General features: G+C 37.1%; 1 protein-coding gene across 2 annotated transcripts in view; it reads right to left on the bottom strand.

The window, feature by feature from the left end:
- Positions 1-2,068: 2,068 nt before the first annotated feature.
- KDM5A (lysine demethylase 5A) overlaps positions 2,069-24,318 on the bottom strand; it is an 82,032-nt gene continuing 59,782 nt past the window's right edge. For both annotated transcript variants that reach the window (XM_081129371.1, XM_081129372.1), the window contains 4 exons: positions 17,852-18,011; positions 15,784-16,004; positions 10,611-11,021; positions 2,069-3,369 (listed from right to left, as the gene is read on the bottom strand). In XM_081129371.1, coding sequence (XP_080985497.1) covers positions 3,163-3,369; positions 10,611-11,021; positions 15,784-16,004; positions 17,852-18,011 — 999 coding nt within the window. In that variant the 3' untranslated portion in view covers positions 2,069-3,162. The remainder of the gene's footprint in view (positions 3,370-10,610; positions 11,022-15,783; positions 16,005-17,851; positions 18,012-24,318) is intronic.

The raw sequence follows: 24,318 nt of genomic DNA, 5'->3' as shown, positions 1-24,318 counted from the left end.
CCTTGTTCCCCCAACAAGAAAGCTACTACCAATGTTTTAGATGTACTTGTAAACTTGGGGGTTTGCATAGTTCTAATTACCTACAGTTTGAGACTATCAAAGACCTATCATTTTTTTCATTTTTCATTCTATAACCTTTGCCAAAATAGTTTATAATGAAGGTAGTAGGAAATATCTTTGAAAGAATTTACATATAAGTTAATACATTGTTTGCGGGTAGTTTTTATCGCGCGCTCTACTACCAGTCAACGTAAAACATATAAATACGTTTCCCGCATACAATGTGTTAAAATACCAATGGTAAAGAATTACAGCTTTGAGGAGACAGAAGGGTAAAGAAACATTTTAAATCAAGTTTTAATGTAAAATGTTATAATACTGAAGAATGGAATAAGTTGTAAATAGTAATTTCCTCTAACTGAAAACAATGTTTTGTGTTAGAGCATCAGCATTTCTTTAAATAGATGAATCTTAGTCCATTAATTCCAAAATTGATTTTTGTATGTTCATTTTTCTTTCTCTCTCTTAAAAAAACTAATTTCACCTGCTCTTCTCAGCCTTGGTCTAACTCTACGGTCGAGTCAGATCAAATCCTCTGAGGCTTTCAAATACAGAAAATCCCACACTATCTATTAAATGATATATGTAAGTTTCAAAATGTCAGAAGAAAAACAGGAGGCTATTATTCATGGTTGGAGACTGTCCTGCATTTTTCTCTCAGGTCTCTAGCAGGCAAATGCCATATTAAGAACATAAAGCATTCCTTAAACAGCTACCTATATCCATCTACCATACTCCAAGAAGCAAAGCACCTTAGCCATCTTTCTTAGCATCTTCATGTCCCTCCATTGATGGTTGAGTAGTTAATGGGTGACTAAAAAGGGAAAATAGGATATTTTTTAGTATATTCCAGACAGCCATCACTTAAAACTGCATTCAATTTTTTAACCCACAAGTATTTGATGATTTTTACAGAGAAGACTAAAAGGCAAAAAATACTGTGCTTTCTTTTATAACACTGACCAAATGAAATTCTTAATAATACCTTTATATAGTTTGGCAAAATGAAAACTTATGAAACTGGTTATCTTACAATATCCACTGAAATCTTAAGTTGCACACACATCTGAGATGAGATTCTCAAGACACGTGTACAGCAACACTTCTAAACCTCTTAACAGGTCAAAACACTCAAAATGTTCGGTGAGGGAAGAGGGACTCAAAAGTAGGTGGCGTGAGACATAAAGCATTTACAAAACCAGTATTTTATAGAAAAGCTTTTTGTGTTTGTTTTTTGTTTTTAGTGAGATGCCTTTTGAGTTAAATCTCATACCCACTCAAACTGTGACTGGACAGTACATTTCACTTCTAGTTACTAGAAGACATTTCTTTCAAACAAATTGGGGTAAAATGTGAAGGAGACTAGAAGCTATTCTTTAGGTCCACCCTGCTCCTGCCCCCTTTAAAAGTAAAACTGATGAATTTAAGTCAAACAAAATTTTTAAACCAAATTAAAGGGACACAGGATAGTAAAGACAAAACACTATTTTTAGTTTGTTTTTTTCTTTAAAAAAAAATCCCCTTCTATAAGTTTCCATACAGCTTACCTAACACCTTAACAACAACAGAGAACAGAAGGGAAGAGGACACAACGGCACCACAGCTGCACACATTCACACACCAACACAAAACAGCCACCATAGGTACAGAAAGACCACATTTCCCAAAGACAGGGACAAGTCCCAACACACGGAAGAAATATAATTATTTATTTAAACAAAAACAAGGTGGAAGATCTGGTTAGGCTAGGATGGAGAAGGAAGTGCTAACTCCTTGTACTATACGAGGAGGAATGGAATTTCTTTATTAAAAAGCAAAAAACAGTAAGCAAGCCCCCAAAAGGATTTCTGACGCTGGAACTCTGTTATATGCTGCTGGTAACAGTAAATATATATATATTTATATATTCATATATGTATATTAAAAAAGGAAAAATAATCTATTTATAGAACAGTCAGTAGTCAGAGACATTTAGAAAAAAGTAAAAACAAGTCCTTTTTTGTTTTTTAAAAAAAATGGATTTACTAAAACAACTTTGTTACCCAGAGGTCCTACAATCCCACATCCTCTGATGAAGCCATGGTGTTATTCAACAGCATCTGGTGTGGGCCACAATCAGAAATTGCCAGTATTGGAAACAGCAGACATTGGCGTCAGGGCTGCAAGGCAAAATGTTATTTGCTGGTCTTGCTCATGGCCATGCCTGAAGCCTGGTGGTATCTAGTATACTTGTGAATGAAGGTTTCCCCAAAAAGCATGCATCACTGTGGCTCAGTAAAACATTAACTTGTCTTTTCTTTTGCAGAAGCCTGGATCCACGTACCTGTTCTTCTCTAAAATGTTGACCCAGACAGCAAAACTCCTCTGTGCCAAAAAAGGCTCCTTGCCTTGAAACAAGGAAAATTCTTCCCAGAATATAATCTAGTCAGATTTCTGAACTACATGATATCCTGACATCCTCCTCCTTGGGAAAATAAGGTGATCTACCTCTCATTTGGGGTTTTCTTCTTGATATAAACAAGCACAAGAAGCTGAGGCCCAGACTGTGCTACTACCCCATGACTTCTAACAGGAGGTAACTTTGGCCCTATTCCTCTCCTAGTTGTATTTGCAGGGCATTAAATGCCAGATAACAGTGGGGAAACAGTGGTACTCTGACTCCTCTGTAACTTTCCTAACTAAGGAGATCCAAGTAATCAGCACCACCAGATGATATTGCCTCTAGGTGGAAAACCTCTAATTAATATCAACTGGCCATAAGACACATCCTACATTCCCTGATGGCACTCCAGTGTATTAATCCCAACCAGCCATCCTGGAGCTCAATCAAATGTCTGGCCTTAATGTAACAAACCATACTCAACAGAGACATGAACTGAAACATTGGCTGCTGTACCAAAGAAGACACCCTCTGCACAGATGTGTTGATAAGAGAATGTAGATCACACAGTCCATGCAAAGAGGAAGTCAGCTACAAGGACTTTCTCTGAAGGCCATTCATCTTTGGAAGCAACATTGTGAGTGGATCTAAACCACTCAACTTTATGACTAAGGTCTTAATGTGGTCCATTTTCCCCATGTCCCAAACTAACTCAGTATCTGCTAACTGGTCTCCTTAAGATCCTCCATTGGTAGTTTGTAGCTCATTATGAAGGAAGGAGCTGGTGCTTGACCTGGGCTATCTGGCCCTTGCTTCTTTGCACAGTTTATACAGATATAATCTTCATTTTCAGCCATTTCTGGAGATACTCCCACACAAACTTGATGAAACCACTCATCACAGCCACCATCACATTGTACCCAGTCCACCTGTAGGAGACAAGATTGAGAAATCTTTAGGTTACATAATCATTATGCCTAAAATAAAAGCAAACCAAGAGACAATGACTTTTTATGGGGTTCTTTTTTAAAGAAAGGAGGTGGGAAGCTAGTACCTCAAAATTATATTTTACCAGAGTATGTCCACAAAATTAGGCCTCTTAGGTACTCCATTACCTCATAAATGCCTGAGACTCCTTGGAAGACAGAAACATGAGAAAAACTTGACAAAAAAGGAGCTTCTAATAGAGCAGCCAAGTAGTTTTAGCTAGTATTAACAATTTCTAGGCAATGCAATTATCAGTCAAGAAAGGAAGAGTACAACAATGTGAAGGCAATCCTGTGTATTAGCTTTATTTCAAAGAGATAAGCCAAAGTACTAAGAGCATTAAATACCTTTTTAGAAAAGCAGTCACATAGGCCACTTTTAAAACTAATATTTTTTATTCTTCTCTTCTTCCGTTACAAATACAACTCCCTATAAAAAGTTAGCAAATATCAGATAAATACAAATTAACCAATTAAAACAGTCAAAGACACAGATCAATAGATCACTCTGGGGTTTAAAATTAAAGTCTGGATAACTGTTAGGTCAGTGGCAGATGCCAGGCAAACTTTGACCCTTCTGAGAATATTGTAATACTAGGAAGACCTAGAAAGGCAAGCCTTGGGCCTAGAGTTAAAAAAAAAAGTGGTTTTTGGCTTTTCTATTTGGAGGGTGATTGTGGTAGTTTTTAAAGCTGATGTCATGGCAGATGCAGTACACACTACAAAAGTTGATCATTTCACTTGGCAATGTAGGATGTCACTTAAAATAATAGGCTTTGCCAGATATCAGAGCCAAGTAAGGAGTATAAAGAGATTAACTAAGTACCTCAGTACAGCATATGAGAAAGAATAAAGAAAGAAGGTTTTGGCTAGGTAAACAAGTTTCAAGGAAAATGAGTTTTCAAAATTAGTTTCCATGTACTATAAAAATTATCAAAACTGAGTCGTGTTAGTAGTTTTAGGGTTATAATAAAGGGTGGGAGAAATCACTTATCAAAATAGTCTTTCTGCTTTCATTGCTCCTATTCTAGAATTCTAGAGCTTAAGAAACTATGTTGTGGCCCGGCCAGGAGTGGCTCAGCGGTTGAGAGTCGACCTAGGATCCAGGCAATCGGGGTTCGATTCCCGATCAGGGCACATGCCTGGGTTGCGGGCTCAATCCCCAATGACTCTCTCATCATTGATGTTTCTGTGTGTCTGTCTTTCTCCTTTCCTCTCTCTGAAATCAATAAAGATATATTAAAAAAAAAAAAAAAAAAGAAACTATGTTGTGTATGCAGTATACAGATTACTAAATTCAGCCAGAAGTTCTAACGTGCATAATTTGTGGTAAGTCATTTAATCTCATTTTTAAGGCTCAATTTCCTCATCTGTAAAATGGAGATAACATCTTCTTTTCAGAATTATTTAGAAGAGCAAATGAAATAATGTATGGCAAAATACCTAGTTACTGCTTGGGATCCTGGAGGCACTTTTTTTTGTTTAATGTTTTTATTGATTTCAGAGAGGGGAAGAGAGAGGGGGAGAGAACAAGAAACATCAATGATGAGAGAGAATCATTGATGGGCTGCCTCCTGCATGTCCCCTACTGGGTATCAAGCCAGAAACCCAGGCATGTGCCCTGACTGGGAACTGAACCATCACCTCCTGGTTCATAGGTCAGCACTCAGTCACTGAGCCACGCCAGCTGGGCCTGGAGGCACTTTTTAATATCAGTTTCATGGCTCTACTCATTATCCCACCTTTCACAAAACTATTGCATCTTGAAATAACTTTCTGCAGCAGCACCCCTTCTCAAAATGAGTAGACTACTCACATTAGACTCACCTGTTATATTTGTTAAAAGTGTAGCTGAGACCAATCTCAAAACTACAGATTCGGAATATCTTGAGGGTATAAACCAGAAGACATTTTTAATCAGCCCCCAGGTAATTCTTACATATTCTAAATTTGATCATCACTGGCACTTTGTGATACTGCTTTCTGTAAATTAGAACCTAACAATTCCTTCCTAAAATAAACTGCTTTTTTTTCTGTAATTGTTTGTATAATATTTAGCTTCTGAAGTCTGCAATACTGAAAATAACTGATGCCCTGACCAGTGTGGCTCTGTGGTTAGAGTGTCAGCCCTCGAATCAAAGGGTCACGGGTATGATTCCTGGTCAAGTGCACGTACCTGGGTTGCAGGTTTGTTCCCCGGCCAGGTCCAGGTGCATGCAGGAGGCAACCAATCAATGTCTCTCTCTCACATCATGTTTCTCCCCCCCCCCACCTCTCTCCCTCTCTTCCACTCTATCTTAAAAAAAAGCAATGAAAAAATATCCTCAGGTGCAGGTTAAAAAAGGTAATCAAGCCCAGCAGGGTGTGGCTCAGCAGTTGAGTGTTGACCTAGGATCCAGGTGATTGGGGTTCGATTCCCAGTCAGGGCACATGCCCGGGTTGCAGGCTCGATCCCCAGTCGGGGGCATGCAGGAGGCAGCCGATCAATGACTCTCTCATCACTGATATTTCCATTTCTCTCTCCCCCTCTCCTTTCCTCTCTCTGAAATCAATAAAGATATATTAAAAAAAAAAAAAAGTGATTGAAATGCTCCTATTATGGCAAACTATATCAAAGACAGAAAAGGGAGATAAGGGCTTCTGTGTCACAAAATAAAAATAAAGGTCCTGCACGCAGGTGAAGGTTTATAAAGTGCTAATTTAGTAGTAGGTGAACTCAGAATAAGTGTTTTGGTTATTTGGAACTGGTAAAGGGAATTGGTAAGATAAACTGTGTTTCTTTGGACAGCCCAGATTTGAGATATTATCTTGTTTATGATGCCATCCATGAACTAATAGATAACTCTACTCCTATCTCCAAACCTCTTAATGCAGTACAGTCCCATTCACGATAATCCATAGGATAAGAAAACTGCCAATTTATCCATATTTGCAAACAAAAGTGGGTCTCAGGTCAAGTCTTTTAAAACCTAGTTCTGCATTATACTCACTGGCTTCCAGTTTCCCAAACTTAAATCTATCACTCTTTCGAATAAGGAAGACATTTTTCCTTTTGTGATTTTGGCTAGAGGTCCATTCCTAGGCCTAGCTCTCCCACTGGATTCCAAGAGTACATAAGTTTCCTTAAAATATTCATTGGTATACAGATTCTATCCCAGGCCACAGGTTATATTAACAATTTAGCAGGGAAAAAACAGTCCTTCTCTTACTAATATCTTTTTATCATGTTCATCTACTAACAATCAAACTCCAGTTGTTTGATAAGACCCACAGGAACAAAAAGCAAACTCAACTTTGGAATGTCAACTGAATCCACAGAAGATTTTGACACACAGGGGATAGACTATGTAGTAGCCTGAACACTCAAGAACACAGAATTTGGCTAACTGTATGTTAAGTTCTAATAGTCATTCCCCTTTCATTACTTCTGGAGAATGTACTTATCAAATTATAAAAATAATTATTAAAAAACTTCATAGCTATGAGCCGTTTAAATATTAAATAAGAGTTTTAACATTATAGAACAAATAGGTTACTTATTGTGTTTGGATTTTGGGAAATGTGTGTTTAAAAAAGAAATATGTTAAATAGAGGAAATAATGTAAGTTTGACATTTCATGTTTTTTGCTATATGGTTTCATATTTATGTTTAAGAAAAAAATACTTGACATTATATTTTGTTCATTTCTAAGAGCAAATTACTCCATTCTTAGCTCAGTTACCTAACTGAGCTTTTGGGATTTTTGCATTCAATCTGTTCTGTACCAAGGTTCCTTGGAAAAATCAGATTGGAAAAAATTTTAAATCCACTTAATTAAGTACAACATAACACATATTCAGAAACCTTGTATATACTTTTTGGTGCTCTCAGTCTGCCCAAGATTGATGGGTTTCCCAAGATACAATTTCAGTGCTAAACCAGGAAAGTTGCAGGTAAGTTAGAACATAATGGGATAAACATATTTTTAAAAAATCTCTTCTGATAATATTTTTCCTTTCTCTTTCTAAAACATTTTGAAATTGAGGCTAGATAACATTTAGGTAATCTTTCAATGTTTTCTCAATCTGCACGTTTTGGGGAAAAAGTATTAATTATTGGTTATGAAAATGTTAAGTATACACTTACCTAAATATGAATAAACCCTGTTATTTTTTATTGCATGATATTTTAAAGAACACAGACTTTCCTAAAAATCATTGTTTTCTTGTTATCATTTTGTTCTGAAGATGTGTGCCATGAATTTGGTCTTCTTAGAGAAACACTATACTTTGAGAAAGTTGTAAAATTATTTACACAGCTTGTAAAGAAATATACCTTTTATGTAGTAAAACTAGTATCAGGAACAAACTTGAAGAACCATAAAAACGGCAAAGCAGCAATAATGGGTAAAATGTTTAAAATCTGAAATAATGTTTAAAAACATATTACTGTCCTAGCCGGTTTGGCTCAGTGGTTAGGGCATCAGCTCGAGGACTGAAAGGTCCCGGGTTTGATTCTGGCCAAGGACACGTATCTTGGTTGCAGGTTCCATCCCCGACCCCAGTCAGGGAAAGTGGGGGAGGCAGCCAAATGATGTCTCTCTCTCACATCTATGTTTCTCTCTCCCCGCCCCACTCTCTCTGAAAAAGCAATGGAAAAAATATCCTCGGGTGAGGACTTAAAAAAAAATTAAATGAAACATATTACAGAAATACAGTATTTACTAAGTTTCTTTTATGTAAGTTAATGACAGGTTACAGCACACACTGCTCACCTTTATATGTTTTAAAAGTTTAAAATAGACATTTTCTCTGACTGTTAAATCTCCTTTTACTCTATCACACTGTACATAACTTTCTAGATTTCTTAAAAAATAACCTATAATGTTAGGAGCAAATCTTGGGGCTCATTTAATAATAATGATCACATCCTTTTTCTTTTAAAATCTTCACCCAAGGATATGTTTTGTTTTAAATTGATTTTAGAGAGAGAGGAAGGAGAAACAGCAATGTGGAAACATTGATTAGTTGCCTCCAACATGCACCCCAAATGGGGCTCAAACCCCACAACCTGGGTATGTACCCTGACCGGGAATTGAACCTGCCACCTTTTGGTGTACAGGACGACGCTCCAACCGAAGTCACCCAGGCAGGGCAATAATGATCACATCTTAACACTTATATTACATTTTTGGTTAACAAGAGCTTTCAGAGATTATCTCACCTATTCTCTCATAACCTTGAGAATAAGCAAGTTAATTAAAAAACTTTCTGCCCTGGCCAGTGTGGCTCAGTTGGTTGGGTATCGTCCTGTTTATTGAACGGTTGATAGTTCAATTCCTGGTCAGGGCAAATGTCTGGGTTTCGGGCTAGATCCCCAGTAGGGGCTGTGCAGGAGAAAGCTGATGTATGTTTCTCTCTCCCCCTAAAATTCAATTTAAAAAAAAAGTATTACAAAAATTTTATAACAGATGAGAGAAAAAAACTGTGTAGTGTTTAGATGCTACAGGAAGATAACAGGGATAATAATAGATGAACTAAGCCATATTTAAAACGCTGAGCAGAGAGGGAAGAGATTAAGTGAAAAGGAGGGGAAAAAAAGAAAGTAAAAGGTTCACGATGCATGTAAACACTGTATGGATAATAGGAAAGCTTGAAAAAGAAACGCCATATTTTGCTGACAGTCCCAAACTGCCATAAAATTAGTTAAAGGAGAAAGAAAAAAGAGAGGTCCTGCCAACACTGAGCTGCTAATACCCAAAGAGAAACAGTTAACCTTTCATCAGCCTCTTTAATAAACAAACTCAGATGAGAATAAATTCAAAATGAAAGATAAAAACAATACACACATATATAATTGTACCTACTAAAATGCTTAATAATGTTTATAGCATATGCAAATGCTTATGAAATTAATAAAGATACAAAAGTGAAGAGACAGTATGATATGGTATAAAATAAACTATATAAAAAAAAAGCCTGGAAGGAAACAAAAATATTTATAGCTATTGTCCTTGGAAAGTCAGACTATGGGATATATATTTTACTGTATATTCATTTTCTAAAAATGAGTGGAAAAACTTTAGTAAGTATAATTTAAATGTAAGTGTTAAGTTTTGGAATGTGTTTTTGTACTTACATCTCAATTAACGGTGGGGTGAGGATATTAGTGGAGAGAACCTGCTCTGTGGGGCCAGGTAACTAGGGTTCTACTTTTGGTTTGCCACTAATTAGCTCTGTGACTTTGGTCACTTCATTTAACTTCATTGAGTCCTGGTTTCATCATTTATAAAATGAAGAACCCTGGGCACAGTGATCTCTTCGAGCTCTAACAATATTTGACTGAGGAGGAAGAGAGGGAATAATGATGCAGTTGCTATTTATTCTGTTCATATATTCAAATTGAGGAGTTATTAAAATTCTAAATACCAAGTGGTATAATAAGCATAATAAATTAGAACTATGAATTTACTAATAATCTTGATGGGAACCATAATAAATGCCTCAAGTCATTTTATGAACTGAGATTTTTCATAGAGACTATTGATCTTTCTTAGAACATCAATATTACCTAAAGAATGGCCATTACACATAATTACCATACTTAAAACTTAGGACCAAAATTTTTTAAACATTACCTTTAAAGGTCTTAATTATTTTTTACAAGGAATTTCAAAAAATCATATTCCACTTAGAGGAGAGTACACATAGGCCTGAGTGTGGCTAAGATACAGACTGAAAAGGGAAGACGTTACCCCTTAGTTTTAGGTGGTTAGAACTAATCTTAATGCAATTTGCCAGAGCTCTTAGAATATTGGTGCACGATTTTTTCAGGGCACTGTGGCTAACTAACAAGGTATTTAGTTCTCAGAGTCACCCTATAGGGAAGGCATACAACTACTTTGAAACTTTTTATGCCTACTGCATATGAAATTCACTGCTGCCCCAGGTTATCACATAGCTCCTCTCCGCTCTTGCCTCATTATGCTCACTAAATATATGATTTTTAAAATACAACATTTCTTCTACTAAGCACACTGACCTAAGAGCTTCATAATTCAAAAGAGTTTACAGAAACTATAGAAAACATTATGTTGGAAGCCCTAACCCTGGGATCAAAACAGATTATCATTGAATCAAACGTGTCTCCATGCCTGTTACTCCGTGTCCTCTCTCACACTTGCCTACACCTTGTTAGAACTCACCTTATCCTTGCAGGGCCTTTGGCAGTTTTGTGCTGCACACACAGCATTCTCGTCATCAGACTCCTCTGCTCCTGACCAGTCATACTTTGAGGGGATGTCCAGCACTTTTCTTTCTCTCTTTTTCTCAGTATTCTCCTTCACAAGTTCGACTTTGGCTGCAGCAGCTTTCTCCTTCTTCTTCTTTCTCTCTTCCTCTTTTGCTAGTTTCTTGGCCAGTTTGTTCAACTCCTTTGATTTTTCTGCATTTAATTTTAATTTCTTCTTTTTAGGTTTATCCATTTTCTTTAACTCCTTGGACTTCTGTTTTCCTTCTCCAAAAAGTTGTTCTACTTTTTCTAGCTTCCGTTTCCGTTTCTTCTCTGAAGAGTCCTTTCCTTTTATTTTTAATGGTTTCTCTTCCATGCTGTCATCCTACAAAAATATAAAATTAGAAACAATTTTAAAGGAAGACACTTAAAAACAGTTTTGTTCTCTTATGTGAAGTATCTTGAAGAGGTAAATACATAAACACAAAGTATAGTAGAGGTTACTGGGGGAGAAAGAAATGGGATTTATTGTTTAATGGGTACAGAGTTTCTGTTTGGAATGTTTAAAAAGTTCTGGAAATAGTGGGGTGATCACTGCATAACATTGTGAATGTAATTAATACAACTGAACTGTATACGTAGAAAGTTAAAATGGTAAACTTTGTGTTGTATACACTATACAATAAATATTCTAGATATTTAAAAGACATTTTAAGAAAGCAAATATAATGTTCAATGAAGACAATCAATAGCGAAAAATAATGGCAAGCCCTAAATAAAATATCTCTTATTTTTAGCTTTCTGAAGGGAAAGAGGGCAAAAAAATTGTTAGCATATATTAATATAATCTGTAGCATCCCTATTTGAGATGAAAACATACACAGAAAACTAAGTGTACTAAATGTATATTAAATTATATAATAACTTTTTTGGTCTTTATTTACCACCGCTATAGTTCTTTATTAACTCATTTAATTAATAAATTCTTGGTGGTTAAAAAGTTATTAGAAATGTTATCAAAACATAAAATTGGCCCTGGCCAGCATGGCTCAGTGGTTACAGTGTTGGCCTGCAGACCTAAGGGTTGCGAGTATGATTCCTGGTCAAGGGCATGTACCTGGGTTGCAGGTTGATTCCCTGCGTTGGGGTGTGTGCAGGAGGCAACCAATCAATGTGTGTCTCTCTCACATCGATGTTTCTCTCTCCCCCCACTCTCTCCCTCTCTCTTCCTCCTCCCTCCCTCCCCCTCTCTAAAACATCAATGAAAAAATATCCTCAGGTGAGGATTAACAAGCAGACAAAAAAACCATATAAAATTGTATCATGATCTCATCACAAAGGATATGTGGTGACTTTAACAAGAGCTAGAAAACAGTTGATGTAACAAAGCAAAACACACATCATTTTTCTTTTCAACTTCCAAATATTGTTGCTATTATGTGCCAATGTAATAAATATTAAAATTTTAATAGTAAAAGTATGCCTAGTAACAGGAAGAACAAGGAGGGAGGTTGAAAAAGAAATGCTGGAAATATAAGTTTGATAATTACTTAGAAAATAACACTTGAGCTAAGAAATATATGATTTCACTCATATGTGGGATATAAAACTGAAACTCATAGACATAGCATGGCAGTTACCAGAGGGAAGGGGATGGGGTGGGGGATAACGGGGACCAAATATATGGAAGTGATGGAAGATGACATGACTTTCGGTGGTGGGCACACAATGCAATATACAGATCATGTATCATAGAAATGTACACCTGAAACTTATATGACCTCATGAACCAATGTCACCACAATAAACTTAATAAATAAATATAAATAAATAAATAAAGGGATTTTGGGATGAAAAATACAATGAAGTTGCCAATTAAAAAAAAGAAAGAAAATATGTTTGATAATTACTTAGGAAATAACCCTTGAGAATTTTTCCACAGATTTGTGACTGGAAAATCTTTGATAAGAACCTAAAAATCTGCAGAATCCAAAGAAACACTGCATTATAAAGGTCTAAGTCTATCACATCTTGAACAAGATTTTTAACCTCTGAATACCTTTTATTTCCTTACATGTAAAATAAGAGAATCAGATGAGATAATGAATTTGAAGAAAATGCTCTGTAGAATGGAAACCATTATTTATATTAGGCTACACACGCTGGATCTGACTTCCAAACCAAAACATACTAAACTATAGTTTGCTAAGCATATCTGTATCAACAACTGTTGGTGACATTGTACCATTCCATTACATGGAAACAAATAATGAAAAGAATACTAGAAATCAAATGCCAGAGTTAGAAACCCAGTCTCTGTTTTTACTACATGTGTGACCGTAGGCAAGTTTCCACCTCTCGGGTCCCAAATTTCTTCACATGCAGGGCTAAATACTTGCCCTGCCTATCCTTTTCCCTCTCCCCCTTCAGGATTATGGTGAGGATCAAATGAGATCATGGATATATGAACACTGTATATATTAGAAACTGCTATACAAGTATAATAGATGGATGTGGACTCTCCCTCTCCACTTCTATATAACCATTTCCTTAGGAACCTACACACACTTATCCATTCATCTACTGATGGACACTTAGGCTGCTTCCATATCTTGGCTATTGATAATGCTGTAATTAACATATGGACATCTATGTTTTTTCAACTTAGTGTTTTGAGTTTCTTTGGATAAATACCCAGAAGTGAAATAGCTGGATTCTTCTTTGTCTCTATACAGCCTTTGTTTTAAAGTCTATTTTGTCTAGTAAAAGCATTACTACCCCAGCTTTTTTTATTATTATTTCCACTTTCATAAAATATCTTTTTCCATTCCTTTACTTTCAGTCTGTGTGTGTGTGTCATTTGATTTGAAGTGAGTCTCTTATACACAGCATATGTAAGGGTCTTCTTTTGTTATCCATTCAGCCATTGTATATCTTTTTTTTTTTTTAAATATACCTTTATTGATTTCAGAGAAAGGAAGAGAGGAGAGAGAGAGAAACATCAATGATGAGTCGTCACTGATAGGCTGCCTCTTGCAGGCCCCCTACTGGGGATGGAGCCCACAACTCAGACATGTGCCCTGATGGAATTGAACCGCAATCTCCTGGATCCTAGGTCGATGCTCAACTGCTGAGCCATGCCCAGCTGGGCACCACTGTATATCTTTTGATTAGAGCATTTAATCCACTTGCACTTAGAGTAATTGTTGATAGATATACATTTATTACCATTTTATTATTCATATTTTTGATGCTCCTCTTCCTTCAAAAAGACCCTGTCAACATTTCTTATAATACTGGTTTGGTGGCGATACACTCCTTTAGCTTTTTCTTGTCTGAGAATCTCTTTATATGCCCTTCAATTCTAAAGGATAGCTTTGCTGAGTAATCTTGGTTGTAGGTCCTTGCTTTTCATCACTTTGAATAATTCTTGCCAATCCCTCTGGCCTGCAAAATTTCCGTTGAGAAATCAGCTGACAATCTTATGGGAGCTCTCCTAAATAGTAGGTACCTAACTAATTTTCTCTTGCTGCTTTTAAGATTTTTCTCTTTGTCTTTCATCTTTGGCATTTCAATTACGGTGTGTCCTGGTGTGGGTCTCTTTGGATTCATCTTGTTTGGAATTCTCTGTTCTTCCTGATTTGTATGTCTATTTCATTCACCAAGTTAAAGTTTTCCATCATTTTTCAAATGTTTTCAATTCCTCTCTCTCTTCTCCTTCTGGCACCCCCATGATGTGAATATGTTGGTACACTTGATGTCCCAGAAGACTCCTCAAACTATTTTCTTTTTTAATTACTTTTCTTTTGCTGTTCTGATTGGGTGTTTTCTGCTTCCTTATCTTCCAAATCACTGATTTGATTTTCTGCTTCATCTAGTCCACTGCTGATTCCTTGTAATGTATTCTTAATTTGTTATTGTAGCCTTATTTCTGACTGGTTCTATTTTATGTTTTCTATCTACATTTTTGTTTCCTATCTCTTTGTTGAAGTTCTTGAGATATCCTTAAGCATCCTTAGAACAAGTGTTTTGAACTTTGTCTCTGGTAGACTGCTTATATCATTGTTTAGTTCTTTTTTTGGAGTTTTGTTCTGTTCTTTTATTTGGGACATGTTTCTTTTTCTCCTCATTTTGGCTGCCTTCCTGCGTTTGTTTCTATGTTTTAGGCAGAGCTTCTACATCTTCTGCTCTTGGTAGAGTGGTCTTATGTAGTAGCTATCCTGTAGGGCCCAGTAGCATAGCCTCCCTGGTCACCTGAACTGTGCACTCCAGATGTGCTCCCCATGTGGACTGTGTGTACCCTCCTGTTGTAGTCTTGATTGCTGTTTGGCAATGGGAGGAATTTCCCCCCAGGCCAATTGGATGCAAGGACTATCCACAATCATAATGGGGGACATGCTGTGCAGTAGCTGACCCCACGGAGCTGGACTCACTTGAGCAGGACTCTGGTGTCTGCTGAGTGCACCCCTTGAGTGTGTTGCTCATGGAGATGGTTGAGTGGTGCTTTGCCATGGTCTGAAGCTGTTCACTGGATGTGCTGGCTTTGGGGCCTCCCAGGAGGTGCAAGCCAAGGTCGGCCACCATCTGTGTCCTGCCCAGGGCCACCCAGCATGAGCTACAAAGTGATCTACAGATGGCTGCTACTTGTGATTTTGAAAGTGGCTAGAGTAGGGCAAGCTGTAAACCAAGGCTGGCTGCCACTAGTGTTGGGGCTGGGGCCACTTACCATAAGGTACAGGACACAACAAGGCCAGATGCTCCTTGATTTAGAGATTTTAGGAAAGTAGGCAGCATGAGGCAAGACTTGGGTAGTTGTTGCTTTTTTAGCCATTATATTTTCCCCTGCCTAACTTTTGGGCCTTTGAATGGTGGGAGTTTGGCTAAGAAAGCTGTTCTAAATTGGTAATTTTCAGTAACCCCATTTCTTTTAAGCAGAAATGGTCTATTTTCCCCAAAATTATACATCACATAAAATCTCGATAAAGAAAACCATAAAGTAGAATTACTTTGGCTTAATCAGAAAGGAGGACAGCCAGAATACTACCCACTCAGCCATCTCCACTTGCCAGCATTTATGGTACCTCCAAGAAACTTGGGCCTTCTAAATAGTTTTATAACCACTGTTTGAATAAGCTTTAAATCCATACCTCCATGATATGCAGGAATCTGTCTTCAGAGGGTGGGTGTGTGGCCTGCAAAATCCGCCATATGTGTTGAGTCTCATCTAGAGATACTTCCAGGAGATCTCCAATCATCATAAGTTCTTCCAGTTGGGCTTTAGCTCCAGGTGACAACTCCAACACTGGAGGTTCCAAACTTCGGGGCACCAAAGGGCTCTTCCGAGGTTGTTTCCTTGGAGTGCTAGAACCTTTCCAAAAAAATATGATACAAAACAAAATGAAAATTATGAAAAGAAATGTAATATTTCCAAAGTAAATATTTAGAGGAATGGTTCTTTCTCCTCAAATACTTTACACATTCGAATTGACTGCATCATTATGAAAGTGAAAATGAAATTAAAAACAAATACAGAACAAAAAGATCTAGAATTCTAAGGCCCATTCTAAAATATTGGTTTAGAGTAGAAAATTGGTTCTGTATTATTTATTTACCTGCGATTAAAGAAGGGGAATAGAAAAGAATCTCTTAATCCATGCTCTCTCCCGTTTAGAGGACACCAACAGATTAAACATATACCTGCCCTACATAAGTGGTTATTTTTCTAATGAGCAAATAACAAACACAGTTGACCCTTGAACAAAGTGGTTTAAACTGCAGGGGTCATGGTCCACTTTTATGTGGATAACTGTGTGTCTACTTAAGTGGAGATTTTTAAAACTTGTGTATAAGTGTATTAAATCTGCCTCATTCAAGGATCAACTGTATTTTGTTGTTGTTAATCCTCACCAGAGGATATTTTTTCCATTGATTTTTAGAGAGAGTGGAAAGGAGGGTGGGAGGAAGATGAGAGAGTGAGAGAGTGAGAGTGAGAGAGAGAGAGAGAAACATCTATGTGAGAGACACATGCAACCAGGGCCAGGGATCAAATCTGCAACACAGGTACGTGCCCTTGATGGGGAAACCAACCCGTGACCCTTCAGTGCTCAGGCAAACGCTCTAACCCCTGAGCCACCCCAGCTAGAGCAGGTCAACTGTATTTTTGATCCAAGACTGGGAATCTGTGTATGCACAGGGCTCACTTAAGTTATATGCTAATTTTCCACTGCAAGGTGAGTCAGTGACCCTAACCTCCACATTGTTCAAAGGTGAATTGTAATACACTGTCCGGCAAAATTCTGAATTTTTACTATGAAGAGATGAACACCTTTCATTTTTCAGAGGTATAACCTAAAGCAGTGTGACTTAGGCTTCCTGAAACTAGAATATTCTTTTCTTTTAATCCTCAACCGAGGATATTTTTTCCATTGCTTTTCAGAGTGGGAGAGTGGTGGGTGGGGGGTAGGGTAGAGAAACATCAATGTGAGAGAGATACATCACTGGTTGCCTCCTGCACTCACCTCTACCAGGGCTAGGGGTCGAGCTTGCAACCGAGGCACATGCTCCTGGCTGGAATCAAATGTGGGACCGTTCAGTCCACAGGCCAACGCTCTAACCACTGAACCAAACAGGCTAGGGCTAGAATGAATATTCTTAAAAAGCAGCAAGTTCCTTAACAACTGGTAATGAATAAAAAAAAAGACTAAATGACTCGTTATCAGAGATTTTATAAAAATGAGAGACAGGGCCCAGCCGACATGGCTAAAAGGTTGAGCATTGACCTATGATTCAGGAGATCATCGTTCGATTCCCGGTCAGGGCACATGTCCAGGTTGGGAGCTCGATCCCCAGTTGGGGGGGTGCAGGAGGCAATCAATGATTCATTATTGATGTTTTTTTCTCTCTCTCTCCTTCTCCCTTCCTATCTCTTGAAATCAATAAAGACTATTTTTTTTAAAGAGAGATAGGACTAGATAGCCTCTAACGTTCTTCTAACTAGGATTCAATAATTCTATGTAAGTTTTCAGATTATCACCTAATGACAGTAAATGAAAACAGGGACTGGCTTCTCCTAACCAAAATTGCATTTTTAGGTTCTAATAAAATTTCATGCCAAAGTTATGTATTTAAGAGGAATTCACAGTCTTGATTAATACAATGGTTTTTTTCTCACTGGTTTCAGGCTTATCTTCTCCACACTGTTTTAAAGGGTAATACCTTGAGAACAACTCTTAGAAGCAGAAGAATAAGCATGTTCTGCACAGAATGAAGGTGCTGTCCACATGTGAGTGACAACCTCCTCAGACTTGATGGGAATCTCTTCATCACAAAAAAGATTGGGTTCCAGACTACTGGAGGACTTTACACTGGCTGTGTCCTGAAGAAGAAACAAAGAGGGGTATTCAAAATTAGAACCACTTAACTTATCCTATGACAACGATCTAAATGCAGGCTTTCAGGTTAAAACTTCTAATACATTCTAAAAATACTACTTTAAAATTAAATATATAACATTAAATAAGATAGGAAATGTCCACTGGGGGGGGGGGACAGTAATGACCCCAATTTCAAGCCAAAACGGAAAGAGTAAAAAGCTCAAAAATAATCCAGAGATAATAAAGCTACAAGAAAATAATATTAAGTAATTTACTGTATAGTTTATAACTCATAAAAACTCCTATACCCAAAAGAAGTTAAGGAACTCTGATACTTTGAAAAAAAATAAAATGGGCTTAGGAGGGGAAGAAAGGTTTAGATGTGACATCTTAAGGATACAAATCATTTAATCCTCTCTAAAGGTTTTCAAACCTAGAAGCTTACCAATTGCTCTTACTTAATACAATGAAGAGCCTGACTGACAATATTCAAATTATATAATTCTTACAGTTATGATTAGATCTCAGATGGTTCTCCCCTGTGGTTAATTTCCATAAACTCGTATGTACAGCTTTAATGGTCACAGTGGAATCAGAAAGACAGAAATCACAGGTATTTCAACAAGGAGAATTTAATAAAATGAACTGGTTAAATGTACAGGGTGGGGCAAAAGTAGGTTTACAGTTGTTTGTAGTTGTTTACAGTTGTACTGAAAAGACAATAATCAATAAATAATAATACAAGAATAAACTGCTTCGTGTACTCACAACTATAAACCTACTTTTGCCCTACCCTATACATTAAAGGCCTAAAAGGCAAAAAGGTAACACCAAGATAATTGCAAGAAAGAGTTGTCATCCCAAGGGCTTGAGGTAACAAAGGGATGAAGTGGAGTTATTACAACCTAAAAACTCAGAGGAGGGGTACTGGAGAATTGGGATTCAAATCTCTGAGTAAGAAGCACTAGCCAGTTAGTTCTGCTGTCTCCAATGGAACATGATGTGGTTGGTTGGTTTTTGGGATGTCAAAAAAAAAATTAGAAACTAGAAACAGTTGCCACTGCCAGGGTAAAAAATAAAAAAGCATGCAGTTCAGATTGTGACTGGAATGGAAAATATAACAGGAAAGATCAAGTCCCTTCTCATTGTTCAGACCATTTAATTTTCTCCAATGTCCTCTATTGGCAGAAGGGAGGCAGCAGGCAAAGGACAAATAGGTAGAGCAGAGATTGGCACACTACAACCTGTGGACCAAATCCAGCTGGCAGGCTGTTTTTTGTATGAAATATAAGCTAAAAATAGTTTTCACATTTTTAAAGAGTGGTTAGAAAAAAAAGAGGAATATGCAATAGAGACCACATGTGGCTCTCAAAGCCTAAAATATTTACTCTGCAAAATTATTATTATATCTTAATATACATTAATATGTTGATATATTTATTACTTTACAGAAAAAGTTTACAAACCCCTGGTATAGAGTTCTACCCCCAGCAACACAAAGACTATTATAAAAGAGTGAGTTAGTAGAAGAGAGACAAATGCTTAACGACTAATATAACACCTGATTCTCCTTGTAGGTTGTACGAAAGGAAAATCTGCTATCATGAGATTATCCTTAATTAAACAGGACACTTAAAACGTTTTATAATAGGATTCTGGAAGACAATGCCACTCACTGAAAATTTAGGAATAGCAGTTCATTGTCTTCTTCCCTATTCAAGAATTTAAGTTCTGTACTTTCCTACTTTAGTTCCAGATGCTGCTTCTCACTGACTAGAACTGGAATTGTCTTTTCTGACCTTGATTCTACTCATTTCATTGTAACTCATGCAGGAAACTTTGTTAGGCTTTCAAAATGGAAAAGGTGGTGAACAGAAGATAATGGAGGAAAGTAATAATAAGTAAAAAGAAAATTTTTTAAAAATTACTTCCCCAAGTGAAGTACAAAATGTGAAGAGGTATAATATTGACTTTGGTAAATTAAAGATGCATTGTTACATAGACAATAGTGTGGTGAAGGCCTATAATGGGGGATGCAGGGTGGAGAGGATCAGTGGGGGAAAAGGAGAATATCTGTAATACTTTCAACAATAAGGATAAATTAAACAAAAAAAATTATTTAAAAAAATACATTGTAAGCCCTAGAGGAATCATTGAAAAATAAAAATAAAAAAGGTATAAGAAACTAATAAAAAATGAAATAAAACATTTTTTAATTCAATTAACACAAAAGAAGTCAGGAAAATAGCAACAGAAAAACAAAAAACAAAAGAACTTAATAAAAAATAAATAGCAAGATGGCCAACTTAAACCCAACCATGTCAACAATTACATTAAATGTAAATGAACTACACACTCTCAATTAAAAGATCTTAATATTACTTTAAAAAAATATACACACAAAAATAAGACTCAAATATTTATTTTAAAATTACATATATATGCAGAATACAGACAAGGGCCCTATTACATGTTATCTCAAGAGACACATTTTAAATATAAAGACACAGATAACTTGAAAGTAAAAGGTTGATAAACAACAAGCTTAAACAAATTACTCTCCCTAAGGAGGAAAATTATAGTTCAGTCCCACTAATGGCAAATATGGAATAGCCTCTCAGTTAGAAATGTGTTTTATATATAGATTTATCACTCCATCTTATCTGGTATTAGGTCAGACTAAAGTCTAGGGCAAAAATCTACTCTATTTCCACTAAAGCTCAAGCCACCCAGGTATTAACAAGGATGAGAAGAAAAAAATAAAAGAATCTAAGTGCTTAACTTGCCTTCCTCTAAAATAAACAAGTACTTTCTGGGAGATAATAATTACTATTATTTTATACCCTCCTTTCTGATGTGGAATTCTGCACATATATGCATTTGGAAAATATAAACTTTAATATGAATAAACAGTTTCAATAAAGGTAAACAATATGCCTTAAAAGGAAATAATTATATAAATACGTGAAAGGGTATTCCAGACACAATCACAAAAGATCTGTGATGGACTGCTTCATTAAATATATATTTTCCTAAGTAATAATTTTCTTGAATTGCTGCTCAGAATATTTTAGCAGTGATCACAGAGTATTACATGCAAAATGAAGTAAACAATGTGAAGCACAAACCGTCTGTTTTAAATATTTAAATGCTACAATAACTAAGATCAAATAACCGATTTTCTTTTTCTATATAATTATGCCCTCTTCTACCTAAACCAGTACGGGGCTCTTCTTCAAGCAAAGACATTAAATTCAACCTATTTTAGGGATAAATTCATGGTCCATAATTGGGGACATCACACAAAAGGAAAATTCACCAAGCCAATTGCAAATAAATTGGCAAATATAATTTCCATTATAGTAAGTCTTTGCTCTATGGGAAAATACTCAAAAGTAAAATTTTTGTTAATGCAAAAATACCCACATCAAGGTAACTTTTACTTTGAATTACCACCTAAGTCTTGCCACCATTCTTCCGCTTTTCTAAGCTGTCAAACACAATGCTAACAACATAAAATCTATAATTTTATTTTTCACCTTGCCAATACCCTGACCAAAGAAGAAACTGTAGGCTAAAACTCCCACATAAATTTTGCAAAAAAGGACTACTGCATACAACCGTATCAAACCATAGTTTTGATCCCTAACCCTGAAATCATGTAATACCTGTGATGTTCTGTTTATATGGGTTACAAATCTGCTTCCAAATCTGCATCCTGTTTAGCAATTCTATAGTAGTGGTTGATTATTAATGTGTTAGAAAGATAAGCCAAGTATTGGAGGACGCTAAGCTATGGCACACAGGCAATTCTAGTATTAGCTAACTAACTTATACGTGGCATGGGCTGTATTTCCTTTCAACTGCTCCTGGTCATCCTATATAACTTTACAAACAAAGATAGTCATTAACTTCAGGGTAAAAAGGTGCTTAGAACCTTATTTTAACAGGATAATTCAAATTTCAACTTTTCTCAAGTCTTTATTTCATGTAACTACAAAGCCCCTCATTAAAACATTCCCTGGGATCATTTTTTAAAAAATCCTCATCCGAGGACATGTTTATTGATTTGAGAGGAAGAGAAAGGGACAGTGAGAGGGAGAAAGAGAAGGCGGGGGGGGGGGGGAGCACTGATCTGTTGTCTCCCGAGAGTGCCTCAGAACTAAGTATTGAACTCACAACCTAGATATGGGCCCTAACTAGGAACCGAACCCACCACCTTTTTGGTGTACAGGACGGTGCTCCAAAGAGCTGAACCACCCAGCCAGGGCCTCTGGATCCATTTTTATCTTGAAAAAAATATTTTCAGCAAATAATTTATAAGCATCTATGATGGATGGTTTTAATTTTATATCCTGAAAATTTAATACTGATGATATTCATTGCTCTAAGAATGAGTTTACATCCCTGATTTGCATGCTGAAAATACACACACAAAAATAGTTAAGGGGCATGGAAAAGATTGCACCCTAGGTCTTGAATACAAAAGAGCACGAACTTCTAAGGAGATTCCAAGAAGGCAGCAGATTAAGTGGAAGCTAAACTGACACTCTCCCAGGACCAAACTGGAATTATAACTAAAATAAGAGAAAAACCATCCTGAATAATCAACAAAAGACTAGCTGGAGAATAACCTCATAAACAAGGAAATAAAGTGAAGACTGTATAGAGGCTGGTAGGAAGTGTCGAGGAGCAAGAGGGCTCGCTGGGCTTCCACAGACAGCAGCTGAAGGTCCAGAGGGATATTTTAGCTGTGGGGGATACCCAGAGAACTCTGGAATCTAAATCCCAAGCTGGGCTCCCAAGCCCAAAGCACCAGAACTGAGAAAGGGGCCCACATAACATCTGGTTGTGAAAAAAAAGCAGCAGCATTTTCTGCTTGCTGGAGACGGCTGGAAATGCAGGCATCCTCTTAAAGAGCCAACACACAAACTTTCATGTGCAGCCCCTCACCTTACTCTCCGGCACAGGGAGGGTAGAGTGAACTAGAGCTGTGTGAGAAGAATGCAGGGTTGGGGACTATGGGGATAGAGCTCGGATTCCTGTGTTGAGTCATTTCCCCAAATGGCAGAGAACATCTTTCTCAGGCAGATCTTTACCATCCAGACAGCTTTTGCCTGTGGGGAAGCAACTGCCACACTCTGTTGGAAAACCTCTCGACCCACCCTGTGGAGTTTACACCTTGCTGTGGTCTACAGCCCAAGGCTCATTAAGAGACTGAGAATAACAATCAGCCTGTAGGCAAAGGTGGATCTCTGGATGTTTTGAGTCTTTGCCTGATCTGCTTCTGGACCCAGGGCTTGGAAAAGCAACCTTGGTGCACATCTTGGTCCTGTCCAAATGTACCCTGCCCCAGCAGAGGGAGCCATGAGCTGTGGAGTGCAGAAAGCTCCAAACAGGGTACTTGGCCAGTCAGAAACATCTGACATTGTCCTGCACCAGAGACCCTCCAAAAAGACTGGGATTCCTAGCAGATCCATCTAATATGTAGAAACAAACCCAAACTGGCAGCCAAAATGGGGCAATAAAAACAAACCCCAAATGAAAGAACAAAAGAACTCTCCAGAAGAGATAAATGAAATGGAAATAAGGAACCTATCAGATATAGGGTTTAGAATAATGATTGTAAAGATACTCAACAGCATGAGAAAAGAAATGGAAACTATGAAGAAAATTAAGAATGACATAGCAGAAATAAAGAATACACTGGAAAGGATAAACAGCAGATTAGTGGATGCTGAGGATCGAATCAGTGACTTAGAAGACAGGGTAGAAAAAACTGCTCAGTCAGAGATGAAAAAAGAATAAAAACAAAAAACAGGAGGGGTAGCTGTGGGACAACAATATGAAACATACAATATTCGCATCACAGAAACACCAGAAGATGAAGAAAGTGACCAAGGGATAGAGAACCTGTTTGAAGAAATAGTGGCAGAAAACTTCCCTAACTTGGTGAAGAAAAAAGATGCACGAATTCAGGAGGCACAGAGTCCCAAGCAAGAAGGACCCAAAGAAGCCCACACCCAGACACATCATAATTAAAATGCCAAAAATTCAAGATAAGAGAGAATCTTAAAGGCAGCAAGAAAAAAGCAACTTGTTATTTACAAAGGAGCTCCTATAAGGTTGTTAGCTGATTTCTCATCAGAAACTACAGGTCCGAAGGGAATGGCATCAAGTATTCAAAGAAATGAAAAGCAAGGATCTGAAATCAAGACTAACAACTAAAAAAAATACGCAATCAGTCATGACAGCTTTCAGTAACTAACTGCATAATTTTGCCGGTCCCTCTAAGCCATAGGGAGTTAC

The sequence above is a fragment of the Miniopterus schreibersii genome, assembly GCF_964146895.1.
Source record: "Miniopterus schreibersii genome assembly, chromosome: 2".
Taxonomy (NCBI): Eukaryota; Metazoa; Chordata; class Mammalia; order Chiroptera; family Miniopteridae; genus Miniopterus; species Miniopterus schreibersii.
This window is presented reverse-complemented; position numbering and strand designations above follow the sequence as displayed.